The sequence below is a fragment of the Eubalaena glacialis genome, chromosome 3 (assembly GCF_028564815.1).
Source record: "Eubalaena glacialis isolate mEubGla1 chromosome 3, mEubGla1.1.hap2.+ XY, whole genome shotgun sequence".
Taxonomy (NCBI): domain Eukaryota; kingdom Metazoa; phylum Chordata; class Mammalia; order Artiodactyla; family Balaenidae; genus Eubalaena; species Eubalaena glacialis.
In genome coordinates this window covers 43,606,136-43,625,373 of record NC_083718.1, presented here as the reverse complement: position 1 = coordinate 43,625,373, position 19,238 = coordinate 43,606,136, and the positions used below count along the sequence as shown (strand labels likewise).

The 19,238-nt window shown below is 34.9% G+C and overlaps 1 protein-coding gene across 3 annotated transcripts in view; it reads left to right on the top strand.

Moving 5' to 3' along the window:
- The window catches only part of INTS7 (integrator complex subunit 7), an 88,282-nt gene that overhangs the window by 22,801 nt on the left and 46,243 nt on the right, over positions 1 to 19,238 (top strand). For all 3 annotated transcript variants that reach the window (XM_061185569.1, XM_061185572.1, XM_061185571.1), the window contains 4 exons: positions 1,053 to 1,252; positions 1,736 to 1,858; positions 16,551 to 16,668; positions 18,814 to 18,948. In XM_061185569.1, the coding sequence (XP_061041552.1) occupies positions 1,053 to 1,252; positions 1,736 to 1,858; positions 16,551 to 16,668; positions 18,814 to 18,948 (576 nt within the window). The remainder of the gene's footprint in view (positions 1 to 1,052; positions 1,253 to 1,735; positions 1,859 to 16,550; positions 16,669 to 18,813; positions 18,949 to 19,238) is intronic.

The following is a 19,238-nucleotide window of genomic DNA, read 5'->3' as shown; positions in this document are numbered from 1 at the left end:
CAAGCCCAAGGAATACCAGAAATTAAAGTGTGGATAAAGAGGAAAATACAAAGAGATTGAGAAAGGACAAAAACCAGGAAGAGTGTGAAAAAGCAGAAGCTATTGAGAAAGAGTTTCAAAGATAGACTGGTCATTCAAATGCATTCAGTACCTTAAGGATCAAAACAATAATAACATAAGCCTGATATGATCCTGCAGAGAGAAAACCAGGGAGTAAATGCTCTGACCTCATTCTTCTCCCTCCCATCTCCTGGGACTCTCTGCTTTGGCTCAACTCAGAGAGAGGCCAAATAGTAAGGGACTTAGTTGATGTAAGCCACTGTTGGATGTTGAAAGGGTATTTATGTATTCACACTAACAGTTACTTCACAGTGGCAAAACCAGTGATCAGCAGAGATAAATTAGCTTTTGACATATGTGTAGTACATTATGACTGACAGTTTTTTGTTCACTGTCACCTCAAAGCCATGCTGTAGAAGAAAAGACTTTTTTGTTTATGTAGCTCCAATGCTGACAGGAAAAGATGCTTTGGAATTAATCCTCATGGAGTTCCAGCTATGTATGCTGTAAAGAAAGGCATTGCTACACAAAGTTCAGAGAGTTTCAGAACTGCTCCATACACAGTCTGTTCACATCCTGATCTTAGAGTTGAAGGAAATAATTAAAATTGTAAATATAATCAAATCATCGCCATTGAGTTTGTGCATATACGTGTGTATATGTATACATGTATGTGTGTATCTTTTAGTATCCTTTGGGAAGAAACAGGCAGCAAATATGACTGCTTTCTACTGTGCTTTTTAAGGGCATTTTCTACTATCAGCATGTAGTTTAATAAGCACCCACAACGTAATGTTAAGATAAATACTTTTGAAAAAAACCTATTGAACTTGTTGATTAGCTCTAGTATAACATCTTTAATGTTATAACCATAATACTAGTCTACTGTTTGTTTTTAAATGGTCATTTTGCTAATTGAATCACACCTTTTAACTGTGGACTGTTATCCAGGATGATGATCAGAAATCTCTAAGCATTCTTTCTGTATCTAGGTCTAGCCACGCCAGTAGACTTGAAGCTGAAGTTGATCCCTATCCTGCAGCACATGCACCATGATGCAATATTGGCGTCCAGTGCTCGTGAGCTTTTACAACAGCTAGTCACATCCTATCCTTCCAACAAAATGGTGATTGTTTCTTTGCACACCTTTACTCTGCTTGCAGCTTCGTCTTTGGTTGATACGCCTAAGCAGGTAATTTCAATTTTCTTTAACTGCCTTTTCTTCAATAAACTTGCGTATTAAGTATATGCTAAAAAATAAGTAACCCGTAAGTTTTGATGACATTAAGATCCCTTTCTCTGATAAAGATCAGAGAAGGTTTCATCTCCTTTTGCTTGCTTTTTTCGTCTGTTCATAGTGCTGATTCTTAGGAGCCTTGAGAGAAATGAGGGGGAGGTGGGGGTACACGGCAGAGCATGGAGTTGGCGGGGAAAAAAAAGGGAAGAATTTAGTGTTTGAGGCCAGGTCTTGTGCTAGAACCTTGAAAGTTAAATGATAGTATATTTCTATACAAGAGGAGAAAGAGGCCCAAACATGGGCATATGGCGAATAAATGACAGGGCTGTAATTCGAAATGAGCCCTGTCTCAAATATAAGTTTCACTAACTTACACTGCATCCCTAATGATAATTTCAGTGACAGTATCATTCATGGAGTGACTTATTTCCTTTGTAGATTCAGCTTCTATTGCAGTATTTGAAGAATGACCCCAGGAAAGCAGTAAAGAGACTTGCTATTCAAGATCTGAAATTACTTGCCAGTAAAACACCACATACTTGGAGTAGGGAAAACATTCAGGTATGCAGAACTTCGAACATTAATATTTTATATAGAAAAATAATATAGCATTATAATAGAGCATATTGTTTTGCTTTACATTTTTATATTGGGTTGGCCAAAAGGTTTCTTCGGTTTTTTCTGTAAGATCGCTCTAGTGGCACTTAGTTGTCTTTAACTTCATTCGAAACAATTTTGTTAGAATTGTATGTGACAGCTGTCATATCAGCGTACATTTAATACAAGACTTATCAAAATTGGTGAATTTTTGTGTAGCCATTTTAATATTGAAGATGGAAAAAAACATTTTCGACCTATTATGCTTTATTATTTCAAGAAAGGTAAAAACGCAACTGAAACGCAAAAAAAAGATTTGTGCAGTGTATGGAGAAGGTGCTGTCACTAACTGAACATGTCAAAGGTGGTTTGTGAGGTTTCGTGCTGGAGATTTCTCGCTGGACGATGCTCCACGGTTGGATACCCCAGTTGAAGTTGATAGCCATCAAATCGAGACATTAATTGAGAACAATCAACATTATACCCCACAGAAGATAGCTGACGTACTCAAAATATCCAAATCAAACATTGAAAATCATTTACACCAGCTTGGTTATGTTAATCGCTTTGATGTTTGGGTTCCACATAAGTTATATTTCCACGTGTGATTCTCTACTTAAATGTAACAAAAACGTTTAGTTATTAAAACAAATTGTGTATACGTATAGCTGATTCACTTTGTTATACAGCAGAAACTAACACAACATTGTAAAGCAATTATACTCCAATGAAGATGTTAAAAAAAAAACAAACAAATTGCGACAGGCGATGAAAAGTGGATACTGTACAGTAATGTGGAACGGAAGAAATCGTGGGGCAAGCGAAATGAACCACCACCAACCACACCAAAGGCTGGTCTTCATCCGGAGAAGGTGATGTTGTGTATGTGGTGGGATTGGAAGGGAGTCCTCTATTATGAGCACCTTCCGGAAAACCAAAGGATTAATTGCAACAAGTACTACTCCCAGTTAGACCAGCTGAAAGTAGCACTCGACGAAAAGTGTCTAGAATTAGTCAGTAGACTAATCTTTCATCAAGATAATGCAAGACAGAATGTTTCTTTGATGACCAGGCAAAAACTGTTAGAGCTTGGCTGGGAAGTTCTGATTCATCCGCCGTATTCACCAGGCAGTGCACCTTCGGATTTCCATTTGTTTTGGTCTTTACAAAATTCTCTTAATGGAAAAAAATTTCAATTCCCTGGAAGACTGTAAAAGGCACCTGGAACAGTTCTTTGCTCAAAAAGATAAAAAGTTTTGGGAAGATGGAATTATGAAGTTGCCTAAAAAATGACAGAAGGTAGTGGCACAAAAGGGTGAATATGTTGTTCAGTAAAGCTTTTGGTGGAAATGAAAAAGGTGTCTTTTAGTTTTACTTACAAACCGAAGGCACTTTTTGGCCAACCCAATATTATCTTTGTCTTTTTCTAAGTGTTTCAATCTAAAAAATTTCAAAGAGCATTGTTGATATTGGTGGCAGAAGTTAGAAGTGGCAAAGTAAATATATAAAACTTCTTTCTTTTTTTCCCTTTGTTTTTTTTCCAGTTTTATTGAGATATAATTGACATAGAGCATTGTATAAGTTTTAGGTGTACAGTGTAATGATTTGACTTAACATCATGAAATTATTACACAATAAGTTTAGTGAACATCCATCATCTCCTAGATACAAAATTAAAGAATTTAAAAAATATTTTGTGTGATAAGAACTCTTAGGATTTACTTTCTTAACAACTTTCATACATAACTTAACAGCAGTGTTAATTATATTTATCATGCTATACATTACATTCCTGGTACTTATTTATCTTATAACTGGAAGTTTGTGCCTTTTGGCTGCTTTCGTCCAACTACCCCCTGCCTCTGGTAACCACAAGTCTGATCTCTTTATCTATGAGTTTGTTTGTATGTTTGTTTGTGTGCTTGCTTTTGAAGTATAACTGAGCTACAACACTGTGTTAGTTTCTGTTACACAACATAGTAATCTTTTTCTATACATTTCAAAATGATCACCATGATAAGTCTAGTTATGCTGTGTCACCATACAAAGATATTACTTAGTTATTGAAAAATTTACATCCTTTAATGTTTAGGTTTGTTTTAGTGAATTAGACTTGCCTCTCAGTTTCTTTTTAATTGTCCCATAGCAGCACCAAGGCTAATTGAGAAGCCCAGTTAAATTGTTTATTTTATTCTTGTCTCCTTTACTCAATTTAGGGGGAACAGTTTTGGTGCTGACTGTATTTATTAGAGAAAGGTACTGGATGGGTAACTTAGCGAAGTGTATTTCTCCTTTTCACACAGAGGAAAAGACATTCTTAAGTTTTCTTTTGTAAATACAAGAACAGATCTCAATCTCTAGACTTTTAATGTGACATCTTTTATAGCATTTCCTAGGTTAAATTAATGTTTTATATTTATTTTTTCTCAAAATGGAACCCTATTTGTTTACCCATTACTGATGACAGATGCACCACTTTTAAAAAAATGCTGCTTAAAGTGAAATGGAAAATTGTCAGAAATAAATCTTACTTGCATGGATTTTATTATCTCTTGATATGATCATAGCTACAGTGTAACAAAAACCTTTGAATTTCAGATTATGAAAACTGAGCTGCTGTGTTTTTTTTGTTTGTTTGCAATTTTCTAAACATGTTTGGTATATTATGATTGATAGTCACAAATATCCCAAGACATAAGGACAGTAATTAGTATTTGCACTTAATAGATGAGCCAATTAGGGTTCAGAGAGGCTTAATATGCTTAAGAGAGCTTCTTAAGAGGACTTAATTAAGAATTAAGAGAGCTCTGTCCTCTGGTGTTTTTTTCTACTAAACATATTATCCAAGAAGAGAATGTGCTCAGTCACTTTAGGGAACCAAACCAAGTGAGAGCACTGTATTATTCCATCTCATTTCTTTCCTTATTTTCAGATAAATCACACATACAAAAAAGTATGTACAATGTATATTTAATAGTTTAAGTGATAATTGTAAATCAAAACCCATGTAACCACCATCCAGCGAGAAAGAGAACACTGCAAAATCACAGAACCCTGCTTCCTTCTCTCACATGGTTCTCCCTGATCAGAGCCTTAATACCCACCCAATGGAAACCACTGTTTTGACCTTGGTGATAATCATTTCTTTGCTCTTTATAGTTTTACCACCTATATATATGCCTCCCTAAAAATATTGTTTAGTTTTGTTTGTTTTTACTTCTTTTGCTCAACATTATACTGATGAGACTCACTCATGTGGTTGCATGTTTTTTTCCTTTAATTGCTATACAGTTGTCCCTTGATATCTTTGGGAGATTGGTTCCAGTACCCCCTGCTGAATACCAAAATCCTCAGATGCTCAAGTTCCTTGTATAAAATGGTATAGTTTTTGCATATAACCTATGTATATCCTCCTATATACTTTAAATCATCTTTAGATTACTTACAATACCTAATATAATGTAAATATTATGTAAGTAGTTGTAAATAAAATGTAAATTCAGTGTAAATAGTTGCCCTTTCCATGCTCTGAAATGGTTAAGAGCTATGACATAAGAATTTTCTGTCTTCTGAGGGTATAGCTTTAAAAGTGCCGTAAGTCCATCTGAACCTGGAACTTCTTCCAGGGATAGAGTTTTGAGAATATTTCCAATTACTTACGTGGTTATTGCCCTATCAAAGTTTTCTACCTCTTGAATCAGTTTTGATAATTTGTTTTCCATTTAATTTATTTTGCAGATTCATTAGTATCAGTATAAAGAACCTTTATAATTTTTAGTATCTCCGTGTTTAAAATTTTATCTTTATTTTATTCTTACTATTGTGTTTGTGTTTATATTCCCCTTTTCTTGCCAGAAGCATGGCTTTCTTGTGCCTTTCAAGTGGTTGGTACATTTATTTTTATTCTTCTGTTTCATAATGAAAGCACTTAAGGCTATTAATTTTCTTCTTAGTGCAGGTTGGCCACATTCCATAAATTACAACTTTTAGTGTTCCCTTTGCCATTAATTTGAAATGCACTTTTTAAGTCAGATTTTGTGGTATAATTTATTTACAGAAACTTTTCTAGGTACACAGTTCTAGATATGCAGTTCAAATTTTGACAGATGTGTACAGTTGTGTAACTACCACCACAATTGTGATATAGAACATTTTCAAATCACTGCAAAGTTCCTTTGGGCCCCTCTAGTCAGTCTTTCCCCTAACCCCTGACTAGTACTGAACTGATTTCTATCCCTATAATTTTGCCTTTCCAAAATATAAATGGAATCATACAATATGTAGCCTTTTGGGTATGGCTTCTTTTGCTTAACATAATGCTTAGCATAATTCACCCACGTTGTAACATAAAGCAGTAGTTCGTTCCGTTTTACTGCTGAGTAGTATCCCAGTATATGGACCATAGTTTATTTATCCGTTGACAGCTTCATGGACATTTGAATTGTTTCCAGGTTTTTTTTGTTTTTGTTTTTTTGCTATTGTAAATAAAGCTTCTATTGTACAGATCTTTGTAGGACATTTCTTGGGTATATACCTAGGAGTAGAATTGTTGGGTTGTGTGGTAAATGTATGTTTAACTTTGTAAGAAACTGCCAAACTGTTTTATATAATGGCTGTACCATTTTACATACTCACCGGCAATGTATGAGTTGTAGTTCTTTATCCTTGGTAGCACTTTTTATTGTATGGTTTTGTAACTTTAGCCTTTTGAATAGTTGTGTAGTGGTATCCCATCGTGGTTTTAATTTGCGTTTCCCTAATGACAAATGATGTTGAACATCTTATAGGCTTGTCATCCAGATCTCTTCTTTAGTGAAGTGCCTGCTCTAATCTTTTATGCTGCTTTTTTTTTTTTTAGGTTTTCTTCTTGTTACTGAGCTCCTTATATATTCCAGATACAAATACTTTATCAGATGTGTATTTTGCAGATATTTTCTGCCAGTATGTGCCTTGAATACAGTATCTTTTGAAGAACAGAAGTTTTTTTGTTCTGATGAAAAGTAGTTTATCAATTTTTTTTTTCCTTTTGGGGTTGTATTTTTGTTTTTTATCTAGGAAGTCTTTACCTAACCCAAAGTCTCAAAGATTTTCTCATATATTTTCTTCTAGAAGTTTTATAGTTTTAAGTTTCATATTTAGCTCTATGTAATCCATTTTGAGTTGACTATTGTATATGGTGCAAGGTAGGAATCGAGGTGTGTTTGGATAGCCAGGTGTTCCAGCACCATTTGTTAAAAAGACTATCCTTTCTCTGTGAATTACCTTAGCATCTTTGTTGAAAATGAGTTGACCTTATCTATATAGATCTATTTCTGGATTCTGTTCTGTTCCTTTGGTCCGTGTATCTGTTCTTAAGCCAATAGCACACAATTTCGATTTCTGTAGCTTGGAATTCTGTAAGTCTTGGCATCAGGTAGTGTGAGTCCTCTACCTTTGTATTTCTTTATTTTGGGTGTTCTAGGTCCTTTGCCTTTCCATACAAAATTTCGAACCAATTTGTCAATTTCTACAAAAAAGTCTGCTAGAATTTTGATTGGTATTTGCATCTATAGATCAATTTGGAAAGAATTGACATCTTAATAGTATTGAGTTTTCTAATCTATGAACATGGCATATCTCTCCATTTATTTAGATCTTCCTCAATTTCTCATCAGTGGTTTTTAGTTTTCAGCATACAAATTTTGCTCATATTCTGTGAGATATTCCTAGGTGTTTCATGGTTTTTGGTTGCAGAATCGTCCCTCTGTATCGCATCTGCTGATTGAACCAACCACCAATGACTCAAAAAAGTATTCCAAAAAAAATCCCAGGAAGTCCCAAAAAGCAAATTTGCCACCTGCCAGCAATTATTTACATAGCATTTACATTGTGTTAGGTATTATAAGTAATCTAGAGATGATTTGAAGTATGTGGGAGGATGTGCGTATGCAATTTATATGCAAATACTACATCAGTAGTATTTGAGCATCTGTAGATTTTGGTATCTGCAGCAGGGAGTGGGGGGTCCTGGAACCCCTGCGGATACTGAGGGGCGACTGTATTGTAAATGATTTTGTTCTTTTAGTTTTCATGAGAGCAGTTTTGATTTCCTCTTTGACCATGGAATTAGTTTAAATAATGTTTTTATCCCCTTTTTTCTTATTCTTCTTTTATCCCATTTATTAAGATGTAACTGACATACATCACATACGTAAGTTTAAACATAACGGTTTGACTTACTTACATATATTATGAAATGATTAACACACTAAGTTTAGTTAGCATCCATCATCTCATACAGATAAAAAGAAAAACAAGAAAAAAAATTTTTTTTGCTTATGATGAGAACTCTTAGGATTTACTGTAACAATTTTCCTATATATCATACAGCAGTGTTAACTACAGTCATCATGTTGTGCGTTACATCCCTAGTACTTATCTTTCTTATAACTGGAAGTTTCTATTTTTGTCGTGATAAGCTTTTTATATTTGTTGATGGAATTTTTGTTGTTGTTAACCTTTTGTTATTCCTAATTTTAAGGTTTCTTTGTGGCGTAGTGTAGGATCATTTTTTGTAAACAGTTCATAGAATTTGAAAAGACGGTATATTTTCTATATAATGTAATATATATATATTAAGTAATACAGATAAATATATAATATATATATTATGTGTTAATATATATTATTAATATATATTTCAGTATAAAACTGTATGAAATCTTATTGATACTACTCAAGTATACTATATCTTAAATTAGTTTCTCTTTTTGATCTGTGAAGTTTTGATATTCATTAGCTTCTCATGCCAATTTATATGTAACCATTTTAATTTAAAAATCTTAATGCTATCTTGTTCCACAGATAGAACTTTTATTAATGTAAAAGAATCCTCTCTCCTATTTAAAGCTATTTTGGCCTCAAGTTCTTTATGTAATATTAATATTGCCTCTTGTTTATTTTTCTTTCCACATATCTATCAGGTCTTTGCCAATTTTGTTATCCTCAGCCTTTCTCTGTCATTTAGGTTTGATTCTTATAATAGCATATAATTAGATTTACCTCTTTAGACTTAATCTGAGTCTTTTTTAGTAGTATAACTTATTTACATTTATTGATGTAACTGAGTTTTTGTACTTCTTTTATAAACAGTCTTATTTTAGACTTTATAATGTGTCCTTTTTTGTTTCCTTTGTTTCATTACTTTGTTATTTTGGTCAAGTTTTCACTGTTGCTTTATTCTCTAGTGAATTAAAAAGATTTTAGCATGGTAATTAAACATTATTCTTACTTTACCTACCTCTATATTTAATATATTAATATAAGAACTTGTGTATCTCTATAAAGAATGAAAAATATGGTGGTTGAAATATTGCAAATTTTAGCAGGCTTAAATTCTCCTCTTTTCTACTCCCCTTCATTCCCTCCTCCCCCTGTATGTTGTTAAAATAATCTGTAATTTAATTACCAGTTACTTTTTTTATACTATGCAGTTATCGTATGAAATTTTTTTTGTAATATTTGCATTGAACTTCACAACCACATTAATGGTTACTTAAGTGTTAACTTTTTTGTTGATTTCACAGCTTAGGAGTATTTCTTCAATATACCACATCTTCCCTGAAGTTTTTTGTTCTGATTTATCTTTATCTTTCTTGTGGCTTTTTTCTTTAGTTCTTTTTAATTGAAAATACATGTTATTAAATATTTGTCTCTCCCACAAAGAATTTTTTCCCACTGTGCCTGAAATCTGAGCATATTGATTTTAATTAAATGGGTGTGGTCAAATAATCATTTTTTCAAAGCCTGGGTGTATTTTTGAAAATATTGAAATAGAACAGAAGAAAACAGTTCTAATGATTTAACCTTTACAAGGTAATAGCTTGTTGATTTCAAATTTAAATTTTACTCTCAGTCACCAAGAGTAATTATTTTTCTTCAAGGTTTTCCTCCCTCCTTCTTTTCTTTCTTCATTCTTTCCTCCCTTTCTTCCTCTCAGCCAGTCTTATCACTGCTGATTGATTTTTGAGTTTTGGTATTTCAGGTGCAAATTGTGTGCATTCTATTGCTATTTTTACGGGTGTGTTGGTAGGTATTATAATTTCCACTTGTAATCAGATATTCCAGGTTTAAAGGAAATACTTTCATTCTGAATGTCTTAAAAACCTGAAGGAAGGAAGGGCCTAAATCAAGGCCCAAGTATAGCGTATTATTGTTAAGGTAGTCAAAAACAAATAATTTCATAGGAACAAAAATATTTTTTCATGTGTTTGTATTTCTCTTTGGATTTTTTTTATGTCTTGCTATAATATCCATTTGTGTTGATCAATATTAATAGTTTACACTATTCTGATGTTATTGTCTTATCTGAAGAGGTTGATTTATGCAACCTGTCTGTTACACAGCAAAAGATTATTTGTTCTGGGTATTCTCAAAGACGTAATTTTATTTTTGACTTGATCTCTCCTAAGATTTCTGATTGTACCTTACCTGATCCTAGAAGGAATGACAAGTTAAACATGAGAATTAGCTCTTTTAATAATCTTTTTCTTTTTGTAGTTAGTACAATGGAGACATAGAAAATTTAGAGGTATTATGTCTCTGGCAGAGTACTTCTGTTTATTTTTAATTGAAGTATGGTTGACATACAATATTATATTAGTTTCAGGTGTATAGCATAGTGATTCAATATTTAAATACGTTATGAAATGATCTCCACAATAAATCTAGTAACCATTTGTCCTCATACAGACTTACTACAGTATTATTGACCATGTTTCTTATGCTGTACATCACATGCTGTGACTTATTATATGACTGAAAGTTTGTACCTCTTAATCCCCTTCACAGAGTACTTTTAACATGACATTTTTCTTTATTTTGAAGATTATAAACTTTCTGCCATGCTTTTTTGGAACACATCCCTGGTGGCCAGTCCCATTCTGTAGTAGAGGAGAAGCCCCCATTTAGGAGCTGACCCAGAAAAGAGTAATTCAGGACAGAGCCTCAGTTGAGCAGTGAGTTAAACCAGCCTGGACAGAGAAATTCAGACCAAATAGTCAGTGACAGTGACAGTGGTGGTGTGTGAGAAAGGGGGCTCCATTTGAAGAGTTAGATTTTTCCTTTTTGTTCATTTGAAAAATGGTCCTGGTAAGAACAATTTTGTAATAGGTAACATCCTTGAAACAGGAACTTGAACCATGTTTCATCGTTGAAATATGACTGATGTGCTATTTCTGGGGAACTTTGATGTGCTCCATTAAGCTTACTACATTGAATTAATGGACCTTTAAACCAGTATGTAATTACAGAGAGCATTTTAGGTATCCAGTACTGTGCAAAGTGACAGAAATTAGAAGATAACACTGTAGATAATTTTATAGATTTTCGAACACTTTGTTCAATTTTTTAAATGGTAAATCTTTTCTTCTTTAAAATTATTAATATCATCATCTTATGTAACATGTCTCAACCTTCTTGATTATCCCAAAAGGTTAAATATCTGTTATACATAGAACACTTTATAAGACATAATTTTGAATATGTGTAAATACAGGACATAACCTGTGGGGCTATTTGGTTAATAATTTTATTCCTAAGTACAAACTAACAGTACAAGGCAGAACAATTTAGGCAGTAAAAAGTGGATAAATGGAGGTAACCTACGTATTTAAATAAATAAAATAAAACTGTAATATTACCTAATGGCAATGACTTTTTTTTCTTTTGTAAAAAAGCTTTCTTTTGAACTTCAAAAATAGCATCTATATCTGCTTTTTTTAAAATAATTAATTAATTAATTTATTTTTGGCTGTGTTGGGTCTTCGTTTCTGTGCGAGGGCTTTCTCTAGTTACGACAAGCAGGGGCCGCTCTTCATGGCGGTGCGCGGGCCTCTCACTATCATGGCCTCTCTTGTTGCGGAGCACAGGCTCCAGACGCGCAGGCTCAGTAGTTGTGGCTCACGGGCCTAGTTGCTCCGCGGCATGTGGGATCTTCCCAGACAAGGGCTCGAACTCGTGTCCCCTGCATTGGCAGGCAGATTCTCAACCACTGCGCCACCAGGGAAGCCCTGTATCTGCTTTTATATCTTCATCCCCTACTCTTTCTTTAACATACTTGCTTATAGGTCTGTTTCCTTATTACTTTGCTTAGTTACTTTAAAAGATCACCAGTGTTCTTCTTAATGCTAAATCCAGAGCCTTTTTCTGCCTTTATCATCTTTCCTTTTGATACATTGGACACTGTCAGCACCCCCCTTCTTTGGTCCTTAACTGTCCTCACTTACTCTTCCCACTCTCTGAACTGCACCTTCTCTGGATTCTTCACTCCCCCTTTTCCTCAGAGTTGAATCTTTGAGTTGACTTCAGTCTAGGCCCTTTCTTCCATTTCTTCTCTGCCACTCTGAGGGCTTCCCTTAATATAAGCACATGCGTCTTCTAACAGTCTAGTCCTCTTACCTGAGCTCAGTTGCTCTCCAGCATAGTAGCTTGCAGAGGTTGTGAAGTGCTTTGACTCTCAGTAGCTGTTTAATCTTACAGACAATAGATATCACCGCCCGCCTTATATTTTATTTTAAATTTCACTTCCTTTCTTTGCCAGTATATTCATGTGTCAAAATTCAAATGCTACAAAAGGCTGTACAGTAAAATATTTCCCACTCTTCTGCCATCCACTCAGCTCCTTTGCCCAGTGGCAACCAGTGTCTAATTTTTTATATGTTTTTCCAGAGGTGTATAAATTCTGTATAAATCTTTACCCCCATTTTACAGACAAAGAAGTTGAGACTCAAAGATTTCAGTAATTGGCTCAGATCACAGAGATGGTGAGCGGCATAGCCAGAATTCTAATGAGAGTCTTCCAGTTAAAAATCTGCTACAGGGCTTCCCTGGTGGTGCAGTGGTTGAGAATCTGCCTGCCAATGCAGGGGACACGGGTTCGAACCCTGGTCTGGGAAGATCCCACGTGCCGCGGAGGAACTAGGCCCGTGAGCCACAATTACTGAGCCTGCGCGTCTGGAGCCTGTGCTCCGCAACAAGAGAGGCCACGATAGTGAGAGGCCCGCGCACCGCGATGAAGAGTGGCCCCCACTTGCCGCAACTAGAGAAAGCCCTCGCACAGAAACGAAGACCCAACACAGCCATAAATAAATAAATAAATAAAAATTTAAAAACTCAACTTCATGCCCATTAAAAAAAAAAAAAAAATCTGCTACATCTCAGATTCCAAATGCCTGGTGGATATTTCTTCTTGGACTTCATATCTCTTCCTGTTTTCTGTTCTTACTCAAAAATTAGTTTATCCACATAAATTCTCAGTCTTTGTAAATGGAACCAACATTCTCTGGTCATCAGTTTTGAAATTTTGTAATAATAATTGAATCCTTCTTGTTCATTCCCTCGTATACAATCTCCTTCAAAACGTCTCTCATGTTTATCCTCTACTCTCCATTCCTGCCACCGAGTTCTAGTTCAGGCCATCACCAGTCACCACCTGCCTGGATTACTGCCATAAGCTACAGGATGGCTCCTTACCTCTCAACTTCCTTTGTTAACTTGTTGTGTTTACCATTGCCAGAATAATCTTCCCAACACTTTAGATGACGTTATTCCTCTCCAGTGGCTTCCTTTTTCCTTTCTCATCCTGTTTAAATTACTCTGCCTAACATTCAAGGCCCTCTATAATCTGGCCTAATCTTCCCTACTCAATATTTCTCTCTCTTAGCCTTCATCCCTTTTGGATATATCTCCTCTTACCGCAAATAAACACTTCATATTCTGGCCTTGTTGCCCCAGTTCTTGTTTGTATCACATAGACTATTTTCCCTTCCATTACCAAAAACCTACTTTGTGTTTCAAGTCCATTTCCATGCCTTCCACAATAAAGTTTGCTGCTGCTGCTGCTAGTTTTGTTATTAACTAAGTTTTTCTTTCAATTGAAAAAGTATACATGCACGTGATAAAAATTAAACAGAGTTCATAGGTGTGCAGTGAGCAAAATATAAGTGTCTTCCATCTCTTCCCTCAGGTCTCCTCTGTAGAGGTGATCACTGTTACTAGTTTCTTAGGTATCCTTCCTGAATTTTTTCATCCACACGCAAGCATGTGTATGTCCCATCTTTTTTCTGTACAAATGCAAATATACTCTATGCATGTTAAGAACTTTTTGTCACTTAAGAATGCATCTTGTGGGGGGCTTCTCTGGTGGCGCAGTGGTTAAGAACCCACCTGCCATTGCAGGGGACACGGGTTCGAGCCCTGGTCCCGGAGGATCCCACATGCCACAGAGCAGCTAGGCCCGTGCGCCACAACTGCTGAGCCTGCGCTCTAGAGCCCGCGAGCCACAACTACTGAACGCGAGTGCCACAGCTGCTGAGGCTCGTGTGCCTAGAGCCCATGCTCCACAACAAGAGAAGCTGCCACAATGAGAAGCCCGCGCACCGCAATGAAGAGTGGCCTCCGCTCACTGCAACTAGAGAAGAGCCTGCACACAGCAATGAAGACCCAACGCAGCCAAAAATACAATAAATTAGAAAAAAAAAAATGCACCTTGGGGAACATCTCATATTAGCACATAAATCTACTGCATTCTTTTACCAGCTGTGTGGTATTCTCTTTATTCCCAGTCCCCCACTGATGGACGCTAGAGTTGTTTCCAGTATTTTTGCTGTTGCCATTTACATTGCTCCATTGACGAGTTTGTTAAAAGAAGTTGCCTTTGTGAACATAAATTTCTGAAAGAGGAATTTGGGGGCTCAGTGATATATATATATATATAAAAAATTTTTTTATATTTATTGCCAATTATCCATCAATGAGATTTACACCCTTTTACCTTTCTATCAGCAGTGTGTGAGTGCCTATTTCCCCCACACTGTTTTCAGTGTTATGTATTATTAAACTTTAATCTTGGCCAATCAGATTGGTGAAAGCAACTCATTTTAATTTAAATTTTTCAAATTATGAGTGAGGTTTAACATCTTATATTTTAAAAACATTTATATAAATTCTGTGAACTACTGATTTTTCTTTTGGGCTGCTTGCCTATTTATTACTAAGAACTTTTTATATATTAAGATTATTGGGCCTTTGTTGATCTTACATGATACAAATTTTTTTCCCCAATTTTGGCACTTATCTTTTTACTTTTTCTTTTCCCATGTTAAATCTTAGTACTTTTTACAGTTTTGTTTTTTATTTGCCATAAAAAGGAAACAAGAATCAAGTTTTATTTTATCCAGATGACTGGCCAGTTGCCCTTGAACTGTGTATCGAATAGTCTCTGATTTGAAATGCCATTATCATATATTAAGTTCTGTGTGTATTTGAACCTATTTCTGGGACCAGTTCTCTTTTGATTTCTGTCCACAAGTAGGAAAAACTTATTTTATTCCTATAGATTACATTTTAATATTTGGTAAGGCTTGTTTTGTTTGTCATTATACTTTGTCAGAATTTTCTGCGTATTTTCTGATTTGTAAACAGGTTATCTAAGTTCTCCCCTCCCCCCAAGATTCTGTTGATATTTTTATCAGGGTCATATTAAATTTATTGTTTAACCCTTTCTGAAATTTTATTTTATTTTATTGAAGAATGTTTTCTTTCTTTTTTCTTTTAATTTCTTATTTTTTTGGCCACGCCGTGCGGCCTGCGGATCTTAGTTCCCCAACCAGGGATCAGTCCCACGCCCCCTGCAGTGGAAACGTGGAATCTTAACCACTGGACCACCAGGGAAGTCCCTGAAATTTTATTTTTAATTGTTTCCCTAGTCTTTCAATTTTGCTCATTTTCTGAAACTTTGTCTTTGTGAGAGAATGGGAGTTGGTTTAATTTAACAGGACAGTTATTTGACCATTTACACTACATGCAATAATGTTACAGAGTCCTAAGAGTAACTATACAGGATGAGCCAAGACTCACTGTACTAGGAGCACATATTCAAGGTTAACTGCAGTGAAAGAAAAACTAGCATCTTGATTTTGGTAATACTTCAGATCACCTTAGTCAAGAGTAGAGTAAATGACCTGAAATGGAGGAGGATAGATAGATAGCTCACTCACTTATTAGCTAGATAGAATGCTACACTCTCTACTATTAAAAAAAAAAATATATATATATATATATATATACACACATACATACATATGAACTAATATCTGTCAGGTAAGCAAAATATATTGGAGGTTCTGCTTGTGAGGACTAAATAGTACATAATTCATAGTGATCTTAATAAAAAGTCATTCATGATGACTTTTTTTTTAATTTTATTTTTTAGAACAGGTGTAGATCTACAGAAAAATGGGGACTATAGTACAGAGGACTCCCACATACCCACATCCAGTTTCCCCAATTATTGATATTTTACATGAGCATGGTATATTTGTTACACTCAGTGAACCAATATTGGTACATTATTGTTATTAACCAAAGCTCATACTCTGTTCTGATTTCTTTAGTTTTTACCCAGTGTCTTTTTTTTGTTCCAGATCCCATGTAGGATACAACATTATATTTAGCTAATGTGTCTCCTTAGGTTCCTCTTGGCTGTGGCAGTTTGAAGTTTTTTATCATGGAGAAAAAGATATAATTTTTCTAAAAGCTAGAAAATTTAAAACGAGTAGACAATTTTAAGGTATACTGATGTTTTAACTTCTGTATTCCTTTCTCTTCTGCATTTCAGGCACTCTGTGAATGTGCCCTCCAGACTCCTTATGACAGCTTGAAACTTGGGATGTTGTCTGTTCTTTCCACGCTGTCAGGGACCATCGCCGTCAAACATTACTTCAGCATAGCTTCAGGTAAAGAGAAGAAAGGAGATAATATATGGATAACATGCTAATCCTTTATTCATGTTGATATTTCAAGTCGTTTCCTCTGTAAAGCTTTAAATCAGGAAAGGTTTCAATTTCATATGGTTATATGTTAGGAATTTCTTTGAAAATGATTTCTTAACTAATTCCTAAGATAATAAAATCTTGCATCTTTGATCTTAACTCAAGGCTATAGTTTTTCTTGATTTGCCCTTTTTTGCATTATATGTGGATGAAACAATATCTTTGAGGGTGCTTAAAATAGCTGGTTTGCTTTTGTATGTCTCTGACTTAAAATGCCCTTTGGATTTAAGTGTATTTCAAAGGCCAAGCGGTGGTGAATTTTAAAAGCAAATGTCATATGCTTCCTTTTAGGCATATGTTATCCTTCTGGAAAATGATTAAAATAAAACTTTACCCCAGTTCAATAATGCTTTCCTAGTTGCCTGTTTAAGATGATTTAACTCCAAAATGCCTTTGTTAATGCCCTGTGAGGAGCTTGCTTACATAACAGACTTAAGGCTAAAGTTTTTTGTTGTTTTATACTCTTTGGAATGATGCACAAGAAACATAACATTAGGTGGATGAGGAAGACTTCTCTCTTACTAACTTTCTACCTTTTTCTGCTATTGGTTGAACCTTTTGAACCCTGTGAATTTATCTTAGTAAATTGTTTCTAAGTAAAAAAATTGAAAATAATAATTTTATTCCTAAAACAATTGACATAGAAAAATGCTCACAAATATTATATTTTAAAGGTAGAAATTGGAAGTATCTACGTATCCTGATTATATATGAATTTTTAAATTGTATTGGTGAAAAAGATTTTTTAAAGTATTCCCGAACGTTAATAATAAGGTCATGCTGGTTTGTGGGTTTGGGGATGATTTTTGTTTTTTTCTTTGGGTTTTTCTGGTTTTTTTCCCCAAGTTTTCTTTAATATCTTGATGAGAAAAAAAAAAGGAAAAAAGTAAGTTCCAAAACATGTTTGTAAATTTATAGATGAGTCTGCATTGTCCATATCACGTGGGCAAGAAAAAGAATGGAGGAAATTGCAATTTCCATGGTTTTGTAAAGAGAACTCATAGGTTCATCTTTCAAATGTTTTGCCTATTTAAAAAGCACTGAGGTTTTACCTAAGCTAGTACTTTTATGTCAAGCTGGAAATCAGTAAGGTGACCATATGTCCCACACTGCCTGAGATAGTCTTGGTTTATGCCTGTTGTTATTTATAATAGTGTCCTTTTCAAACCTCAAAAAATATGATCGCCCTTGGTGTAAAAGATTGCAGTTGATAGGAATCATGGAAAAATAAGCAGGGGAAAGGAAGACAGGAATGAGAGACCCTGCTGAGAAGTTGAATGAGCTATAATCTCCTGATTCTTCCTGAAGCTCACTCACTTATAACTGAGAGCTTCTCTACTATAAATAAAAACATGCACAACATAAACCTTATGTTACAGAATTTCAGGTGTGACTTTTAAAAGTTACTGCAACTATAGGATAGAACTTAATATATAAAGCACAAGGCCAGTGGATAACTAACAGGTTTTATGACCTCCATGGCAAGATGCTTAAAATCTTTAGGCTTCAATTTCTTCTGTAAAAATAGGTTGTTGAATCAGATGATCCCCAGGTCCTTTCTAGCTCTAAAATAATAAATTCCTATATAAACCTTTTGCAGTATAACTATGTGCCAGCAATTGAAGTGGGAACAGCAAACTTAAAACTTTTGTTTCTCTCCTCTCTTGAATGTAAGGTTTTATTTGACAAGAAGCCTTGTAATGACTCCATTTTAATGAGAGACTATTTGAATGCCCAAGATACAATCTATAGTTGTTTTGGCTTTTGCTGTATTCTTTAGTCAGTTTTTATTAATATTTTTGTGGGAAAATATATTGATTTTAGATTTTAATCATTACAAAACTATTAGCATATACTTATTCTAGGTACCTTGACAGGAGAAAAAGAAATGGTGATGTATATTGATCATGGGGTAGAGGTAGAAAATTTTGTTGAAATTTATTGTTAGAGATTTTCTCTTGAAAATGATAAAAATGAACTGCTTAAAATGAACTGCTTTTGAACTATATAAATGAATTAAATCTGTACTACTTTTCTCTTCTTGTTTAGGAAATGTGGGTTCTTCCCCTAGATCCTCTGATTTAGTCAAATTAGCCCAAGAGTGCTGTTACCATAATAACAGGGGCATTGCAGCTCATGGAGTGAGAGTCCTAACTAATATTACTGTCTCTTGTCAAGAAAAAGGTAAGTTTGATCAAGACTGATACTATGTATAAACTTTTAGATTGGAGTTTGACCAGAATCCTGTGTGTATTTGGTTTTTTAATCCCTTATTATTTTTAGCCTGTGTGCTTTTATCTATTGGTTGCCTCCTCCTGAATGTTCTTACGGCAGATTTTCTCAAGACTGCTTAATCCTTTGGGGGAAAAAAAAGAGTGGGGCTTCCCTAGTGGCACAGTGGTTGAGAATCCGCCTGCCAATGCTGGGGACACGGGTTCGAGCCCTGGTCCGGGAAGATCCCACATGCCGCAGAG